This window comes from Notolabrus celidotus, chromosome 20 (assembly GCF_009762535.1).
Source record: "Notolabrus celidotus isolate fNotCel1 chromosome 20, fNotCel1.pri, whole genome shotgun sequence".
Lineage (NCBI taxonomy): Eukaryota > Metazoa > Chordata > Actinopteri > Labriformes > Labridae > Notolabrus > Notolabrus celidotus.
This window is the reverse complement of record NC_048291.1, coordinates 350991-368552: the sequence shown is the minus strand read 5'-3', so window position 1 is coordinate 368552 and position 17562 is coordinate 350991. Positions and strand designations below refer to the sequence as shown.

At 44.0% G+C, this 17562-nt stretch overlaps 1 protein-coding gene across 11 annotated transcripts; it reads right to left on the bottom strand.

The window, feature by feature from the left end:
- Nucleotides 1-1500: 1500 nt before the first annotated feature.
- flii (FLII actin remodeling protein) lies at nt 1501-16542 on the bottom strand. 11 transcript variants are annotated; one of them, XM_034710902.1, is made up of 32 exons: nt 16394-16541; nt 13842-13952; nt 13198-13269; nt 13010-13090; nt 12399-12646; nt 12157-12260; nt 11636-11811; nt 11391-11548; nt 11222-11306; nt 10704-10851; nt 10348-10478; nt 10156-10266; nt 9836-9940; nt 9579-9758; nt 9388-9470; nt 8546-8620; nt 8340-8423; nt 8042-8213; nt 7629-7736; nt 7359-7550; nt 7166-7264; nt 6986-7075; nt 6759-6898; nt 6438-6672; nt 6176-6330; nt 5395-5455; nt 5109-5237; nt 4891-4997; nt 4692-4797; nt 4532-4597; nt 2612-3040; nt 1501-2575 (listed from the first exon to the last, which is right to left on the bottom strand). In XM_034710902.1, exons 1-31 carry the CDS (start codon nt 16454-16456, stop codon nt 2906-2908), a joined length of 3810 nt encoding a protein of 1269 aa, XP_034566793.1. In that variant the 5' UTR covers nt 16457-16541; the 3' UTR covers nt 1501-2575; nt 2612-2905. The 11 variants fall into 11 exon arrangements, with proteins under 11 accessions (XP_034566793.1, XP_034566794.1, XP_034566790.1 ...); XM_034710903.1 differs by having other exon boundaries at nt 10156-10263; XM_034710899.1 differs by having other exon boundaries at nt 1501-2539; nt 2576-3040; nt 6759-7075; nt 16394-16542.
- Nucleotides 16543-17562: the final 1020 nt, after the last annotated feature.

Sequence of the window (17562 nt, the reverse complement as noted above, 5' to 3'; positions counted from 1 at the left end):
AAATGAAAAGAGAGTCAAGACATATTTAACATTCACAACCCTGTTTCCAAAAAATATTTAGATTCAGGCTGATAAGAGAACACCTCAAAATGTGTTCCTGCCAATCACAGCTAAATCTGATTTGGAATTTCAAAATAAATGCATGCTACATTTTCATATCCAATGGTTTTTATTTTGAAATTCCAAAATCAGATACAGCTGTGATTGGCAGGATCACATTTTGAGGTGTTCTCTTATCAGCCTGAATCAAAATATTTCAGTGGAAACATCCCAAGTAGGACAAGTTACCTGTACAAACTTACAGGGCGCTCATGATTTAAAACAACATGTTTTCTGATTTCAGCACTTTTATACAAATAAGTAAAGTTTGTTTTTCTTTTAAAGAGGTTTTCTAAATCTTCAATAAGGAATCTTATAAATTTCAATCTCTCAATCTTATGGAGTCATTCATCCAGTTACCAAAATAGTAAAAAATCTGAATGAATCTGATAAAAGACTGTGAGTGAGATATGAATCAGCTCTACTGAGAAGTTCAAATACAATATATTCAGGGTGGATGATATGTGAGTGTTTGATATTTTCTCTTACTTGTTTTTTTGTCTTCTGTTGTCTCCAGCTGTATTATTATTATTATTTAAACTTTAAATAACTATGATGTGACTCTGCCCGTATGTTTTCATCTTTATGGACTGAGAATAAAGTTCATGAAGAGAAATGATGCTCAGATTTAGTCCTCTCCCAAACAGGACTCAGTCTGATCTCATCTTAATCCACCATGAGCAGAGCACTTTGCAGCATTTAGCAAGTTACAGTGGCAAGGACAAACTTCCTTTAACAGGCAGAAACCTCCAGCAGGACCAGACTCATGTTAGACACACATCTGCTGAGACCGTGTTGGAGAGAGGGATAGAGGGAGATGAAGAGAGAGAGAGAGAGATGATAGTGGGGAGACGGATAGTAGTAGTTGTAGCAGCTGGAGTCTGGACCACGTCCACAGCAGCAGAGATCCAGAGGAACCTACGAGACAAGGGAGCTCAGGGACTCCAGAAAGGTCTATGGTTAGTAACTTTAATGGGACAGGAAGAGTTAAAGTGAGAGACAGGCAGAGAGAGGAGAGAGAGGGAAAGACAGGATCCCAGTGTGTCAGTCTAAGCCTATAGCAGCAGAACTAAGACCTGGTCCAAGCCTGATCCAGCTCTAACTATAAGCTTTATCAAAAAGGAAAGTTTGAAGCCTACTCTTAAAAGTAGAGAGGGTGTCTGCCTCCCGGACCCTGACTGGTAGATGATTCTAAAGGAGAGGGGCCTGAGAACTGAAGGCTCTACCTCCCGTACTACTTTAAGATAGTTAATATAAGGTGCACTATTAAAACTCTACCAGCAGATGTCGCCTTCCGGCTGGTTCCTCCACATCTCAAACTCACCTTCTTTACTTCCTGTCTTTGATTCAATCTGCAGGATAAATTTAAAATGACTCAGTGCAAAAAAAGAGTGGACAAAATGTAATGTGACATTTTATTTTAATATAAAATACATAAATAAAGCATCTGCAGGCGGCATCAGGAGCATGTGCACATATTCATATACACACATACAACACATATATGCATGTAGGACTCAAACACACTACCAGGCATACCATCACCCCACGAGAGAGTCCAACCAGAGAAGGTGCAGCCGTTTGAAGAGGAGCAGATCTGGCTTGGACTGAACCAGGTCACATGACCACGAGAAGCAGCCTGAACTCATCAACACACTGATAAATGAATGATCAGTAGAAGCAGAGGTCGATATAGATTTAATAAGATATGTCTCTCAAACGGTGCAAAAGATCTCCCAAGAGCTGTGGAGTTTTAAACACCACGCCTTTCTGTTTCAAAAATAATCTGACATGATTTCAGGATCAAACTCCTCAGCTCAGCTCGTCCTCTCTGCTGCAGCACACTAACACTCTGATGAGTTAAACGCAGCCTGTAACACCGGGGAGTCGTTCCATCTGGTCTCAGGATCTACTGATTGCACGTATAAATATATCTGCCCTTAAATTTAAACATAAAAACAAGGCTTCGTCTCACCGTCTGTAACTTCCTCCCTGATGTCTGTCCAGATGTCTTTGGCCAAATAGATTCAGCTTCCTGATTTGCTCCTGAATACCAACCTGAAGCGTCTCTACGTGTTTGTTTGTGTTGTTTTGGATCCAAACAGACGTCAGAGGAGTGAAGTCAGAGGAGGTGAGAGAGACAGACTGTAGGAGGGAGACAGTCCCTGTATCAGAAGGCGTGTGGGACAGACACACAAACAGACAGAAACATAAATGAAAACCCAACATTCCTCAGAAGAACAGTTCTAGTGCTGTGTCCTGTTCACTCCCTTAAACATGGAAAAGAAACCTTGAAAATTAAACTGTGTTAAACTGCTTTGAGCAGCTGGGACCCAGCACAGAGGAGGGCGTCCTCGTCTGAAGCTGTGGACCATGCAGCCAAAGCCACGTGAAGAAAGCAGCTGTTCTCTTTTATAAAGCCTCTGTACACCTTCCACACCTTCCACACCTTCCACACCTTCCACACCTTCCACACCTTCCACACCTTCCACACCTTCCACACCTTCCACACCTTCCACCATCTAAACATCATTCTCTCATTAAAACAGACTTGCTGCTAAAAAAGCTCGTAGTAAAAAACACAGGCGACAGCGTCCCGACCCCAACGCCATCGCTGACTTGAGATCTGTCGTTCGGGGGGCGAGAGGCTGCTGCAGGAGGGGGGGGGGGGGATTCAGAGATCAGGGACAGGATGGGGGATAGACATCATCTTAATCTTACAGGTAGAAAAATGACATGGCAGCGAATACATCTGATGTACGTGTGAGCGGTTCTGTTCGGGGGGGGGGGGGGGGTCAGCGTTCGTCTATGCGGGCGGAGTCTTGAACGCCCCCCAGGCGTGGAAGCAGCGCGTGAAGCAGTGAGGCTCGTTTCCCTTCCGCACCAGACGGAGCTTCCGGGGGTGTTCAGGGTGCTTGGAGCGCATGTGCTGGATGTAAACCTGGAGAGGAAGAGGAGGAAGAGGAGGAGGAGGAGGAGGAGGAGGAAGAGGAGGAGGAGGAAGAAGAGGAAGAGGAAGAGGAGGAGGAAGAAGAGGAAGAGGAAGAGGAGGAGCAGGAGGAGAAGGAGGAGGAGGAGGAGGAGGAAGAAGAGGAAGAGGAGGAGGAGGAGGAAGAAGAAGAGGAAGAGGAAGAGGAGGAGGAAGAAGAGGAGGAGGAAGAGGAGGAGGAAGAAGAGGAAGAGGAAGAGGAGGAGGAAGAAGAGGAGGAGGAAGAGGAGGAGGAGGAGGAAGAAGAGGAGGAAGAGGAAGAGGAGACATGTTAGAGTGTGAGAGGGCCTCATGATCAGATGTGTTGAACACAGCCAACATAAGACATTTCTATCAGTCACATCAGAATAAACAGAGTGTGATGATTGGTGTTTAATGCTGGGTGTGTAAAGGTTCCACTGAGCAGGATGAAGAGATGATTTAAGGAGGATGTGAGGTCGAGGAAGAGGAGGAAGCTGCAGTAAGGGAAAAGGTTAGTAGCACCAGGGCAGACTGGAGCTACTGCTTGCACACAGACTGTTTGAGGTTGAAGTCTGTATAAAGTATTCATGAAAGCCTTGAAAGAGACTTCAGCTGAACTTCCTGGTTTGTTTTTTTTGTGATGAACTCTTTGGTCGTGGATTATTTGAGGACAGCAGCATCAGCAGACCTGACACATCCATAACGAACTTTAACAGACTCAATAGACTGTTAGAAGTGAATGAATGTTTTGTTTAACATATATTTCATCAGGATGTGAATTTAAGTTTATTTTCAATCTATAAATGTTTAATTTAAAGGCTTTGGGTGGACGTTATTGAGCTGAGTAGGTTTACAACTTTCAGAAAGAATTAAAATCCCACCAGAGGGGGCGCTGTTGTACTGAATATCAGCACAGGTGTGATTCAGTCACACAGGTCTCAGTGACGTCACCCATCGGGTCCTGAAGAGGCGTTCTGAAGCCTGTACTGGCTTAAGATCAGCTGCATTTATATTAATATCATGAGAGCACTTGGAGTGTTTTTCAAAGTAAAAGCCTGATCTGTTATTTTCTGTGGAGAGACTCTCCTTGTTTTTACACCATGCTTTTATTTTGAAGTTGCACCCAGGACAGGTATTTGGTGAGTGAAACACCTTGTTTAGCTCTTTGAACTTGAAAAAGAACTTATTCTGAAATACGTTGGCTGCAGGTAATCTGTGTTAATCTTTCAATAACTTCAGATTATGAGGATGATTTAGTTTTGTGTAATCTCCCTCGCTCTCTGCTCAGCTGCTGTCTGAGTTAAGTTCCTGTTTTTTTAAGAAGATCGTTTCCTGAAAGCGTGCATTGACCGGAGTCATAATCTGATCAACTAGCGTCAGGTTAGGAGAGATGCTCAGCATCTAGCATCCTGTCCAATCAGACTCTCTGCAGAGACCACCTGTTGTGAAACACATGATAACACAGCGCTGTTTCCTCCTCACCTGACAGGCTTTGAGACTGAGTTTGATCTCCACCTGGCTCGTCTGAGTACCGACCCACATGTACACCTGAGGAGGAACCACAAGAAGAGAGAGTGAGGAACGACAACATGATGGAGTCCAACTGAACATAGAAACAATCAGATCTATGAATCCTGGTCACCTCATTGCCGTTGTCCAGCAACATGATGTCATCGTCCGCCAGGTCGTCCTGACAGAAGTCCGAGCACTTCTCTGACACAGAGAAATATCCTTTCTCATTGGAACACCTGAGAGAGGAGGAAGAGGAGGAGGAGGAGGAGGATGAGTGAAGAAGTCACAGCAGACAGTGTCACAATAACAAGGACTAACTGTTCCCTCACCTGAAGAGTCGAGCGTGTTTCATATAATCTGCATCCTCATCGTACTCCTTCTGAGAACCAATCCCCACCCAGAAGAAGTTCTCAGGCTCCTCCCCCTCGTTGATAACCTAGGAGACAAAATGAAGACTTTCATAAAAAGGACGGACAAGTCCTTTAGCAAACATCAGAGACCGCTCTAAAGAACTGTCAGGATACCATCAGACCTCCCGTGTGTTCACCTGTTTGCTGTACGTGTCGTCGAACATGCAGTTCATGATGTCCTCCGCCAGTTTGGCCTCGTCGGGGTCGGCGGCTCTGCCCACCCAGGTGTAAACGATGCCCTGATTATCTGTGCTCTCAAACGGTACCTACCAAAAACAAACACAGTTACACACACACACACACACGCACACACACGCACACACATCAGGGAGAGAGAGGGAGAGGGAGAAGTTTTTCATCTTATTAAAATAGAACAAAGAGTGGAAGAGGACACAGGAGACGTGTTTAGAAACAAAGAACAACCTTGAGAATGAAGCAGAACTCTGAGTTGAGGTTACTGGAGTCTGTTCCGATCTGGATCGTCCTGAGAGAGAAGTTAGAGGTCAAAACGAGGCTCAAAAGAACCCAAACATGGACGTTAATAAAGTCTGTGAGCTGTGTTTTGGTGCATGAATCTGATAAAAGTCTGTGAGCTGTGTTTTGGTGCATGAATCTGATGAAAGCTTGTGAGCTGTGTTTTGGTGCATGAATCTGATGAAAGTCTGTGAGCTGTGTTTTGGTGCATGAATCTGATGAAAGTCTGTGAGCTGTGTTTTGGTGCATGAATCTGATGAAAGTCTGTGAGCTGTGTTTTGGTGCATGAATCTGATAAAAGTCTGTGAGCTGTGTTTTGGTGCATGAATCTGATAAAAGTCTGTGAGCTGTGTTTTGGTGCATGAATCTGATGAAAGTCTGTGAGCTGTGTTTTGGTGCATGAATCTGATGAAAGTTTAAAGCTGTGTTTTGGTGCATGAATCTGATGAAAGTCTGTGAGCTGTGTTTTGGTACATGAATCTGATGAAAGTCTGTGAGCTGTGTTTTGGTGCATGAATCTGATGAAAGTCTGTGAGCTGTGTTTTGGTACATGAATCTGATGAAAGTCTGTGAGCTGTGTTTTGGTGCATGAATCTGATAAAAGTCTGTGAGCTGTGTTTTGGTACATGAATCTGATGAAAGTCTGTGAGCTGTGTTTTGGTGCATGAATCTGATGAAAGCTTGTGAGCTGTGTTTTGGTGCATGAATCTGATGAAAGCTTGAAGTCTACCTGGTGCAGAGCGCGCTCCCGTTTGTGCGTATGTGGTAGAGCGAGGGCTGAGCAGAGTCGGTCTTCTGTTTCCTCTTGCCTTTGTGGATGATGAACTTCCTCTTGAAATGGGACAGGAACTTCAGGTTCTCCTGCTGCTGAGTCATACGAACGACCTAAAGAAAAAACAAGAGCGGCACAAAGAAGCAGAAGTGTTGAAACTGAAGCTGTGACGATCAAACAGGAAGAGCTCAGCTGAGTCTGAACGGATCTGTGGAGGTACCTTCAGTTTTCCTGGGAAAAGACTCTCAAACTTCTTCTGCAGGGAGAAGGTGAAGGTGAGCCAGCCCATGTTGGAGGCCTGCCTGCCCTGCCAGAAGTACACCACACACTGGAAGTCCTCCTCGGGCTGCTTGTCCTCATCCTCCTCTGCTGCCCTTCGATGTCCACCCCCTTCCCCTCCTTCGCCCTCCTTCTTCTCCTTCTCGTCGTCCTCGTACTCCACGGGGACCCAGTATCTGAGTGAGCGGGGCGACATCAGAGTGAGTCCTCTGCAGCTAATATTCAATCTCTGAAGTTTGATCACACACACATGGATCCTCACCTGCAAAGGAAGACGTAACAGTCCTGAGTGTGGAAGTGTCCGAACTCCTCCTCAGGCAGGCGAGCAAACTTCTTTCCCTCCAACACGAAACCCTCCATGCCGTCCAGGTCCTCGTTCCACTCCTCCATCAGCTGCTCCGCCTGGACAGAGGAAGAGATAAACATGTGAAGGATAGAAACCAATACAATCATCTTAAAATGTATTCTAAGAGAATAAAGGGATGTCACCTCGGTGAGAGCCATGGCAGGCTGTCTGGGCAGGAAGAGAGCCGTGAGGTCTGCCTTCATCTGGTCTTTCTGCTCTGCGTCTTTCTTCACCTGAGAGAGGAGACGAGATCGAACATGAGGATGAAGTTAGCTCTGAAAGTCTCAACACTTCACACACAGACAGACTTGTGTGTCTCTGACCTTGCCCTGCAGGTTGTCTTTCTGCTGAACGGTCTCAGCTGCTCGGGTGTAGTCCACCTTCAACACGTCGTCCCAGTTCTTAAACTTGGACTTAAACACCTGCAGAGAACAAAGAGTGTGATGTTTCATATTAAACTTTAATCACTGTGTTTAAGTTTGATCTGAAAAGCAGGACCAGGATCTGAAGTGTTACCTGACATTCGGTGCCCTCCAGGTTGCGGGTGACACACGCGTGTTTGGGTCTGTGCAGCATGGAGCAGATCTCCTGCCCCAGTTTTAAGGCGGCTGCTCGGACCAAGCGAGGCGACTTCCTCCCTATCCAGATGAAGACGTCGGACCAGCAGTCCAGGATGTACACGCACTTTGTGTCCAGGAGAGACTGCACCTGAGGAGAGGAGTGGAGAGGTGAAAACATGACGCTCACAAACAGCAGCTTCCAGTGTGAGTCCTCTACTGAACGTACCAGCCTCAGCTCCGGCAGGGTGTCCAGTTTGATCTTACGGTCTTTGTGCTCCACTGACAGCTTGTAGTTGATCTGTGGCAGCTCCAGGTAGCCCAGACCCAAGCCCACCTACGAGACGGGGACAGAGACGTCAGTGAGATCGTGTTAGTACAGCTTCTGAGCACACACAACCTTTGTCATGTTATCTCTATCACAGATTCAAACTCTGGTGTCGTGACGGCTCGACTTCATGCAACACGAGCGATGAAGCAGAAGGCCCACACGCCTCCAACAACCCTTCACACCTACACTCTGAACGCTGCATGAATCCTTCTGCTGCAGTCCACAATAACAAACTCTCACACACTGAGGATGCCTCTAGTTCTGGGGTAAGGTTCCTCCGGTTGAAAACGTCTTTAGGATTGAGTCCTCACCTTGTACAGTTTAGGTCTGATGGGAGAGAAGTCGTCCGGGACGTGTTTCTTGATGTCCTCCGGTTGTCCTCCTACAGTTTCCCAGAACTCTGGAGGCTCCTGTTTCTGCATGAGCGTCGTGATCTCTGCCTTCCCCTTACGCTCGTTTTTATTGATCTTTTCTGCAAATAACCTGAAAGTCAGGACAAAACCAGCGTTACATCATCTCTCCTTTTATGGACTGAAGCAGCAGAGTCAGAGTGTAGATCTCCTAACATGTGGCAGGAACGTTCAGGGGAACTCTTGATTTGTGTCTCACCTGGCCTTCGTGGTGCCGCTCAGGGTCGCGTTGGCTCCTCTCCAGACAAAGATTTCCAGGCCGGTGTCCAACAGGAAGACGAAACTGCCCGAAGGGAAGAGACAGTTAACGTTGAAGAGCAGCAACAAATCCACTGCTGGTCTACAGAAGGTTCAGTGTTTACATCAAACTGAGAGGAGGAACTAAGAGAAAGAGTGTGAGGTTACCGAGGGTCTAGGGAGGAACCCTTCACAGGAACGGACTCCAGTCTGATGTTCTTCTTCCCGTAAACTCTGTACAACCTGAAACACACAAACAGATTAAACACTGAGCTCATAGTGTCCTGTTACCCCTCTAGACCTCTACGCTCCAACATGCAGGCCTGCTCATCGTATCTAAAGTCTCTAAAAGTAGTATGGGAGGTAGAGCCTTCAGTTATCAGGCCCCTCTCCTTTGGAATCATCTACCAGTCAGGGTCCGGGAGGCAGACACCCTCTCTACTTTTAAGAGTAGGCTTCAAACTTTCCTTTTTGATAAAGCTTATAGTTAGAGCTGGATCAGGCTTGGACCAGGTCTTAGTTCTGCTGCTATAGGCTTAGACTGACACACTGGGATCCTGTCTTTCCCTCTCTCTCCTCTCTCTGCCTGTCTCTCACTTTAACTCTTCCTGTCCCATTAAAGTTACTAACCATAGACCTTTCTGGAGTCCCTGAGCTCCCTTGTCTCGTAGGTTCCTCTGGATCTCTGCTGCTGTGGACGTGGTCCAGACTCCAGCTGCTACAACTACTACTATCCGTCTCCCCACTATCATCTCTCTCTCTCTCTTCATCTCCCTCTATCCCTCTCTCCAACACGGTCTCAGATTCAGATGTGTGTCTAACATGAGTCTGGTCCTGCTGGAGGTTTCTGCCTGTTAAAGGAAGTTTGTCCTTGCCACTGTAACTTGCTAAATGCTGCAAAGTGCTCTGCTCATGGTGGATTAAGATGAGATCAGACTGAGTCCTGTCTGGAAGAGGGGACTGGATCTGATCCGGTCTTGATGTGATTTCTTAAAGTTCCTCCAGCCTACCTGACAGAGTAGTGTGTGTCCTCCACAGTGTAGAACCCGCTGGCTGTTCCTCCCTCGATGTAGGAGATCTCATTGTTAAACACCTGAACACAAGACGACCCCCGTCAGTTACATCAGCACAGAGATAATCATGTGTGTGAAGAATCAGGAGAACATGTTGAAGCAGCTATCACGAGCAGGTTTCTACATACAGCGCTGAACTCCTCGCTCTCGTCTCCCATCTCCTCCCGTATCGTCCTGCACTCGGCTCCCAGGAAGTTCCTGAGGTTCACAGCGTGGATGGCTGCGCCGGCCTTCTTGTCCAGAGTGGACTCCTGTCCGATCCAGTAATAGATCTCCCAGTTCAGTGCACCGTTATCATCCAGGAAGGTCTACAATAACGAAGAGAGAGTGTTAGACAGAATAGAGGCTAAAAGGAAAAACAGTCTAGTGAGATTTGGTGTGTTACCTTGAGGATGATGTAACAATCAGCCTCATAGAACTTTCCATGGAAGGTTTCGTCCACCTGGAGGGGAATAAAGTTCTCTATCTGCCAAACTGACACACCTGGGACCTGCAGGACAGAGACAGTTCATATGAGGATATCTGTAAAGTGCAACACAGACTCTACGTGGTTCGAGAGAGAGAGAGAGAGAGAGAGAGAGAGAGAGAGAGAGAGAGAGAGAGAGAGAGAGAGAGAGAGAGAGAGAGAGAGAGAGAGAGAGAGAGAGAGAGAGGAGAGAGAGAGAGAGAGAGAGAGAGAGAGAGAGAGAGAGAGAGAGAGACTACCTGTCCTGCATCCTCCATGAAGAACTCAGAGTAGTCCAAGTGAGGCTTCTCTAGACTCTTGTCCCAGCGCCGGATCTTCAAATCTCCGTATTTCAAGTCTCCGTTTTCCTGCTGAGTTATCAGACTCATTAGTAAAATAAAGTCCCTCAGTGTCTTTCTGTAGCCGTCATGCTTCCTTCATCTCTTCCTCACCTCCATGTTCTTCTTCTCCTGAGCTACGTCGCTCATGCCCTTCAGCACCTGCTTCGCCTGATCGTCCTGAGAACAGTCCTTCCTCCTCCTCAGCCTCATCTTCCTCGCCAGGGGATCTCTGGGACTGGCTCCTGCAGACACACACAAACACACACACAGATTAAAGCCTCTGGAATATGCATAAGTTGTCTTTACACAGAGAGGGGTGCAGGTTCAGCTCATGCACCCCCCCACACACATCCTCCCGCTCTCTTTCCCCTGTTTCCGACTCTATCCGTTATCCCGTCCTCTCCACAAAGAAATGAACAAGCCCGGAAAGAATCTGCCCAACAATCACGGCACGGAGTCACTCTCACCTCCTCCAGCAGCAGCCACGGTGGCCGGCGAGGCCCCGGCCAGCCGGAGCTGGTTCTGCAGAGAGAAGTCGATGTTGTACCACTCGGCTGCTCTGTCCACGGGTTTAGGAGGCATGACGAGGTTCGGGTTCTCACGCACGTCCAGAATCTACAGAGAGAAAGATCAGAGTGACTGTGTGTGAATTTGAGTCCTTGTAAACATTTTCATGTCAAAAACAATAACAAATGTGTTTTTTTCCTCCGAAGCAAACTTTCTGATTTGATTAATTCTTGACATCTCTAATAACAACAATCAAATAATCAAACAATGATGTTTGTTTAGTTGATTTGTCTTCTTTCTTGTGATATCTCTCGATCACCTTTCTTACTTTAAAGTATATTTTTAAAGTTCTCTCTCTGCTCTGCAGCCTCCTAACTTTAATCCTCTCTTTTGACACTTTTACAAACATATCAAACTCAAAGTAATCCGTCATTATGTGTTTCTAAACACGGTTAGGAGTGCAGTATTATCAGATTACCTCTAAATCAGTTAAGAAGTGGACGGCCTCGGGCAGCGTAACCAGGCGGTTTTTATTCAGCACCAACTTTTTCAGCTTTCCACACCTGGGAACAAAACACAGAGTCAGGTACACACACACAAATCCATCGTTTCTGCTACAAATGGTGATAGAATACACACACACTCACCTGCAGAGTCCCTCAGGAATCAGCTCAAGGTTGTTGTTGGCGGCCATGAACTCTGAGAGGCTGGACAGTTTGCCCACGCCGGGTGGAACGCCGTCAAAGTCTAGTTTGTTTGAGTTCACATACAGCTTCTTGAGTTTGGACAGCTTACAGATGGCAGACTGGACGGAGACACAGAAACATCTTTAATATGAGAACATCTGAGGCTACGTAAACGCTTTAACATACAGAGAGCGTCTTCTCCTTACAGGCAGAGAGGTGAGCTGGTTACGACTCAGGTTCAGAGTCTCCAGCTGAGTCCACTGGTCGATGCAGAGGGACAGTTCTGAGATCTGATTGCTGCTCAGGTTGAGTCTCTTCAAGCTGCCCAGCGAGTAGAGGCACTCCGGCACCCGAGTCAGGTCGTTACATGACAGGTCAACGTCTGCGGCAGACGGGAGGGAACATGTTTACACGTTGAACCAGACACAGGGACCTTTTAAAAGTACTACTCCCACTTTTTAGGGGAGGGATTATCTACCCCTGAACTACATTTAGACCCTGGGTCCACCGGTTTCAGCTCCCTGATTTGAATCATCCCTTACGTGCATCGATTTTTAACCATCATCCCTGATTAACAGGGCACAAACTCAAGACACAAATTGAGTTCAAACACAGCTGGTGTGTGTGTGTGTGTGTGTGTGTGTGTGTGTGTGTGTGTGTGTGTGTGTGTGTGTGTGTGTGTGTGTGTGTGTGTGTGTGTGTGTGTGTGTGTGTGTGTGTGTGTTACCTGCTAATTGTGTGAGACCCTCCAGGCTGGTGGGCATGTTGCTCTGGGTCCTCTGTGTGTTCCTCAGGTGGAGAGTCTGCAGGGCCACCATGGCAGGCAGCTGTCTGCTCAGACACACACAGAGTCAACACCCCTCCTCATTAATACACAGTTTTTATTAACGTGTTTTAGATTTAGGTCTGATGATGAGACCACAGAACCTCCAGGTGTTTGAGTTCTGCAGACAGACTTGTGTATGTTACCGTAGCTGAGCGTGCATCAAAGGGTTGTTGTTCAGGATGAGCGTCTGCAGGTGAACCAGGCGTCTCATCTGCGGCGGCAGGCTGTCCAGCTTGTTGTCGCTCAGGTCCAGGTACAGCAGGTCCGTCAGGTTGATGAACAGCTGGTTGGGGATGGCGTCGATGCTGTTGTGGCTCAGATTCAGAACCAGCATGTTTTTGCTGTTCTCCAGGTCTCGGGGGATCTCGGTGAGCTGGTTGTAGCTCAGGTCCTGGAGGGAAGAAAACAAGATACGTGTGGAAAAACACAATCCTGTTTTTGTTGTAAACACCATCTGGATGCCAGAGTTATTTCTGGAAGAGTGAAGTTTCACAGTTATTCAGAGAGAGGGATGCTGGTGGGTGTGAGGCTGAGAGGCAGGGACAGGGAGACAAAGCAGGCTGCTGAAATACGATACACTGTGTGAGAGTCTTTTAGAGATAGGTTTTAATTTGATTCCATTTTAAGCTCATTGTCAGTTTGAGTACTGCTGTTTAATTTATTTAAACCCTGCTTATCACCCGGCTCTCTTAAGCCTGATTTATACTTCTGCTCTGAATCGACTCCAGTCATGAGTGTGGGCATGAACTCTTACCAGCACAGAGAGGTCATCCAGCTGGAAGATGTCATCTGGGACTCCAGAGTTTTTCAGGTTGTTGGCTCGAGCTACCACCGCCTACACACACATTCAGGGCGTTCAGGTCAGAGCAGATCATATCATGAGTGCAGTGAACTTTTCAGTACAGAGTAAGATATATATGCGTGTGTTGTTGTTTCAGTTACCCGTAGGTTCGGCAGGCTGGACAGCTCTCCATGTAAGGTGGTCAGGCTGTTGTGACTCACTGAAAGATGCTCCTGAAGACAGAAAATATAAGTTTGATTCACTGAAACACCAACAAAACATACAAATCTTCATCCCTCAGCTAACACATGAGCTCTACAGAGTTTGTTCTCACAGCAAAGTGGATAAAATCAAGGTACACTGCAGGTAAACAAACCCCAGACACACTGACTCCCAGCCAATGATGACAGACTAATCTTATTTATCACACCTGGGAAGATCAAGCGTGTTAGCACAGATCATCTTCTCACCTTGGCTGTCTGATTGCAGCTTTAGAGGTAATCACATCAAAGATAGTGAAGAGTACAGTAACATGTGTGTGTGACCTCAATCAGCAGACTGTGATGTCTGTTACACACACATCATGTTCATAAAGGTGGTTCACTCTGAATCATCACAGACTGATGATGCTGAGCCTTCAACAAGCTAACACTTATCTACAGCTAATGATGTGGAATAATCAGAGTTAACTATCACTGATAACAATCACAACTCCACTTCCTCTGTGGTGAATATATGATCAAATAAAAACAGAGGAGTCCATTCATGTGATTTAAAGCAGCTACAGAAACACTTCAGTTCTCACCAGTTTCTGCAGAGAGGCCAGCTCCTCTGGGAGGTAACACAGTCCAGTCCTGTTCAGCTTCAGCCATCGCAGACTGCTCATAGACTTGACATGCTCCGGGAAGTACCCACCCTGTGGAGACAGACAGCAGAGAGGTGAGGGACGAGGAGGAAGAGGACTTTATTTATTTAACCCAACAACCCTTCAATATGTACTTTGAAACACCTGATACCCTCCCTTTAATGTCACTTTATTGTGTCTGTAGTTATTCTGTTTTACTCTGATCCATTATCCATTATATGTACTACATAATGTGTTTTAATAATAATAACAATAATAAGAAGAAGAATCTTTATTTATGTAGCACTTTCCAAAACAGAGTTACAAAGGGCTTTAAATAGAAGAGAGAAGCAAAAAACAATAAAAGGAAATAAAACAATTTTGGATGAATAAAAACAACAAAAGATAAAATATTAAAAGAATGAAAAATCTGAAATATTAAAAAATATACATACATAAAAATAAATCCTAATATAAAACAGAATAATGATAAATAATATAATAATGAGAAAATAAAAAACATATACAATTAGAAAATAAATTACACAATAAAAAAACCAAAATAATTTAAAAATATATATAAAATATTAAATGTATAAATAAAACAATATAAAAATAAAGACATTAATTATAAAATATAAAAACATAAAATTATAAAATACAAAACATTTCAATATAAAAAACATACAATAATACAATCCCTCCCTGACACTACCCTAAAAATGATAAAACCCTCCTGATGAAAACACTCAGGTTTGGTGTGGACTTGGTCTCATGGTTAAGTTGTGCGCCCCTGTAGTGGGTGGCCTGGGTTCAAATCCAGCCTACGGCTCCCCTCCCACATGTTCCCAGCTTCCTACACTATCCACTGTCCTCTCTCTCTATCAATAATGGTGTTAAAGCCCCAAAAATATAACTTAAAAAAACCCACTCTCTGGTGACTCTACTGTAAAAGCACATGAATAAAAATGTCTTCAGTGTGCTTCTTGCTTCTTAATGTGTCCGCTTGTGTTTCTGAAGGTGTGTGTTCTGCATGCACAGAGTGATAATGTCTGCCTCTGTGTCCTGAAGTAAACACTACGTGTTCTCTATTCTTCTGTTCTGTTCCTCTCTATTAGGAGGGCACAGCTGGGCAGAGGAAGTGATGTCGCCTGCTGAATTTAGAAGTGAATCACCAGCCTGGCAGACTAATACGTCTATCTCACCCGCTTGTTTGAACTACTTTTACACCGATAAGAAGAACACATACTTTAAATGCATGCCTGATGATCCAAGCTGGGCTGCTTTTTAGGCTCCCAAACTAAGCTCACACATTCTGCCTGATACAATTAAACCTGATTGACTTCAAAACTATGTACATCATGTACAGGGAGAAAAATGGAACAGCTACTAACAGTAAGGGAAACTAACATAAGCCAATAGATGTATTTTGATGGCTGAAGGTGTGTAGGAGTTTACTTGAATGTTGTTGGTACTTTAACGTGAAATCTTATTTTTGAGTCCTTTCAAGAAGGATATGTGCTCATTATTAGGCTTCAAGCTGTTCTTCTGGTGTCTTAACATTTTTAAAAATGAATTATCTCTGTTTAAAATACTTCCTTCTTGCTACTTTCTCTCAAAAACATTACAGAAGCCTCTTCCACATGCTGCAAAGTCTTCATTCTTTCTTCTGTATTTAAATGTCAAAGTAAGAAGCCATATGTTTTGATCAACAAATCTGACCCAGAAAGTTTGGAAAGTTATGTTTATTGTTCTTTTTTAAGGAGATTCACTGATTGAGGATGTCAGGATTTAAGCAAACTTTGTGTGACTCTCCTGTAAGTCTCAAAAACTTTAAAAATAAGTTGTTTAGAGAGCGGTCTCATCTTGGGGACACTTGTACCTCACAGTTTGATACTTATTAGTTTGTGAAATATTAAAGAAGCTTACTACATGTTGCCACTCTGAGTCAAAATATACTTACACACAAATCTGTACTATACTTTCATGTAAGTATGTGTGTTAATGTTATTAGTGAGATACATAGAAGATACATTATATTCATCCCTGTGTTTTTATCCATGAGTCAGGTCCCCCAAACACAGAGTCTGGATCCTGACCCTGTGTTTTTACCCATGAGTCAGGTCCCCCAAACACAGAGTCTGGATCCTGACTCTGACTCAGAGTGCCAAAGTTAGCCAACACTGAAGCTAAACGAGCTTGCTAGCCAGCATGACGTATGAAATACTATGTTTAATGTCCACTAAGTACTTTAACAGCTAATAAGAGATAAGGTGTATCATTTTAAACACATAACGGTTAAAGTGTGTGTGTGAACAGGAGGCTTTAGCCCGAGGCTGTACTGCTCCCTGCTTCATGTCACAAAATCTGACAACTGGCTAACGCCCAATGCTAGCAGCACTAAGCTAACCTGTTTCTCAGAGTCTAACTTGGATTAGCTTCAGTGAGCTAAAGATGTTAGTTTCTCATCAGCAGTGGATATAAACACAACAACTACAGATTATAATCCTTACTTTGAAGTCGTTTCCACTGAGGTCCACCCCCCTGATGAAGGGAAGAACTCCGGTAGCAGCCATTTCTGGTTGAAGTCAGCAGCTGAGCCTCAACGGCTATTTTGGTCCAGCTTCTTCTTCGTGTGTTTAATGCTGGCTGACAGTCAGCGAGTTTGGCTCATTAGCGCCACCTGCTGTATTTAAATGTAGAACACTGCGACCTCTAACGGTCTCCGTTACAAAACATTTTAGTAATTTATTTTTAGCCCTAGACTGTAATATTATTTGTATTAATATCATTTTAATCATTGCTTTAAAATGTATGTATCTTATTTAATTATTTAATTATTTATGTATTTATTTATTTGTATATTTATTTGTATATTTGTTTGTTGATTTCTTGTATGTATCTGATGTTGTTAACACTACTTTATCTTTAACTTTTCTTTCCACTATTACTCATTTAATTCATTTTACTGTATTGAATGTATTCTATTTTTAAGTTATGTATTTATAATCATGCCTTTTATAATTTTAACATTGCTGTTGTTTTCTGTCTCTCTGTTATTCTGTGAAGCACTTTGGGCTGCTTGTTTATATGTTTGAAAGGTGCTTTATAAATAAAGTTGAGTTGAGTAATACCGGATATGTAATGAATGTCCTCGTTAAACGCTCTTTTAATAATACATTTATTTTATATAGCGCTTTAAATTCCATTGTAACATTGTATATATCTAAATTGTATTCTAGCTTCATTCATCTTTTTTTATTTTTTTGCTCATTTTATCTTATTTTATTTTACTTATTGAAACTTCTTCTTGATTGTACTTATGTCTGGGTTGCTGTAACAACTGAATCCCCCCCCGGGGATCAATAAAGTAATATCTTATCTTATCTTTCAAAAACTCAAAGACACTGTACAATTGTTAAAATCAATACAAGCAAAAAAAACAAATAACACAGATCAAACAAAACAAACAGTACAATCACAAATTAAAAGCTAACTTAAAAAGGTGAGCACACATGCAATAAAAAAACATAAAGGGGACATTTAAATTATGTCAAGTCATTTAAAGAAAGCCAGGGTGAAACCAGAAAAACGCAACCCCCCTTCAAAATAAAGCTGAAAACACGTCATATCTTTCATTTAAGCTACTTGCTACAGCTTTTATTTTGAAGGCGAAGAAATC